The 2128-nt window shown below is 29.6% G+C and overlaps 1 protein-coding gene across 1 annotated transcript in view; it reads right to left on the minus strand.

Moving 5' to 3' along the window:
• The window catches only part of LOC107625194 (type I inositol polyphosphate 5-phosphatase 8-like), an 8081-nt gene continuing 7228 nt past the window's right edge, over window positions 1276-2128 (minus strand). Inside the window, exon 7 of the mRNA XM_016327771.2 lies at window positions 1276-1842. Within this exon, the coding sequence (XP_016183257.2) occupies window positions 1491-1842 (352 nt within the window). The 3' untranslated portion in view covers window positions 1276-1490. The remainder of the gene's footprint in view (window positions 1843-2128) is intronic.

Below are 2128 nucleotides of genomic sequence, written 5' to 3' on the forward strand. Positions count from 1 at the left end.
TCTTGTTCAACTTTTCTCTCAAATTCTTCAATAATGGCATGCTTCTGCTTCATTCCTCTCTAATAATTCAATTCTCAATTCTTTATATCAATGATAAAGTTAGAAAAATCTGTGTATATTCACTTTGTGTTGTTACCTATATTCATTCATTATTAGATAAGATGAAAGACACATTTTATATGTATCAATTGCCTTATTGAATAATATAAAATTGAACAATGCTTGTTCAACTTTTCTCTCAAATTCTTCAATAATGGCATGCTTCTGCTTCATTCCTCTCTAATAATTGTTAGCTCAATTCTTTATATCAATGATAAAGTTAGAAAAATCTGTGTATATTCACTTTGTGTTGTTACCTATATTCATTCATTATTAGATAAGATGAAAGACACATTTTATATGTATCAATTGCCTTATTGAATAATGTATGCGATAAAATTGAACAAATAACACCATTCTTGTAATGTATACATATGCCACAAACTTTTTTGTGTTTCCAGTGCCATGACCATATGAGAAGCCAACCAAAAATCTTAAATACACAAAAAAAACAGTCCATTAATTAATTCAAAATTCTTTCTCTTTCTCCTTTTCATCTTCTGCTGCTTCTTCTTTTTTTTCATTATCATCATCGTCTTCTTCTTTTTTTTTTAATTCATCTTTTCTTTTTTATTTTACCTTTTCAAGTTTCTTCTTGTTTTACTCTCTTAACAAAAATAAAAAAAAATCAAACAAAGAAGAATAAGAAACACATAATACTGTAAAATTACTTGGAAGATGATGAACTTACATTCATTCAACTAAAAGAAAGAAAGAAATAAGAAAAAAAGAAAGAAGAAAAAAATACAGCATTAGAAAAAACATTTTTATGTAGTTGCAGCAAATTTCAGTGTAAGACTAAGACATTTATGTGTATTATTTAAAAATTTTTTGTGAATTTGTACTGATAAATTTTGCATAATTCAAAATTATTTTTCTTCCTCCTCCTCCTCATTTTCTGGTGCTTCTTCTTTATCTTCTTATTTCATTTTCTCATAATTCTTTTTGAATTCAGCTTTGAAACTTTCTTCACTTTTCGCGACGATTTTGAGAGATTTTGATCGTTGTTTGAATTTTGAGCATTACGGTTTCGATTGAGGGAAAAGAATTGTTTGCGCTATTCAATAGTTGGGGAAGCGCTTGTTTACACACAATCTAAACTGAATGTTGTTTTTGTTGAGTTTGGGTCAACTTGTATGAACTTGTATGCCAAAAAGACTTATATGTATAGTAGGTGTGTAGTGTAATAATAATCAATGTACCGTTAAATTAGTTGAATATTATGTTTGAATAGAAAATTACATTAGAACATTAGTCAAAACTTGGGGTTAGGGTGAACTTTGACACAGTACTATTATTGTTACTCTGTGACTTGGAAGGTGAAAATGGTTCAAATCTTAGAAATAACTTATTCACTCTATGAAATAAGAATATATATATCTACGCTATTTTCAACCAAAACCGATATCTACACAACTTTGATGAGCCCTAGTTAATAACAAGAGCTGCTCCCCTGCCTGGATTTTGGCAGCACTGGACGAAGACAACGACGAAGACGAAGAAGACGACAAGGCAGCATTTGTGATGGTGCTCCTAGGGAGGCATGATGACTTTGAGATTTCTGATGTGGTGGTAGTTGCAAAAGAAGAGGAAGTAGTAGTTGTTATAAGCTTCTCACATTTCAAATAATCCACTTGAACTGAGAAGAGTGAATAGACAGGCCTGTGGTCTGAGAATTTTGACTCTCCTCTTACATACCACAATTGTTCAATCCCTTCACCTTTCCATAGAATTCGGTCACACCTGGGGGTAAAATTGTCCCAATATTTTATTAAGAACTTCTCTCAAAATAGATTATATTATAAACAATATTTCTTAGTTTAATTAATTCTTATCTTGATAGGATGTCAGTCGTTATCATATTATAAATCATAACTACCAACAACAATAATGTGGCAATGTGATTTACTACTAAGGCTTAACAAGAAAATCATATATAACTAGAAACAACACTAGGGAATCACAATACAAGAAGAAAACAAAAATAAAAATTATATTTTTTAAAATTATTATTTTATCTTTTTTTTTA

This window comes from Arachis ipaensis, chromosome B02 (assembly GCF_000816755.2).
Source record: "Arachis ipaensis cultivar K30076 chromosome B02, Araip1.1, whole genome shotgun sequence".
Lineage (NCBI taxonomy): Eukaryota > Viridiplantae > Streptophyta > Magnoliopsida > Fabales > Fabaceae > Arachis > Arachis ipaensis.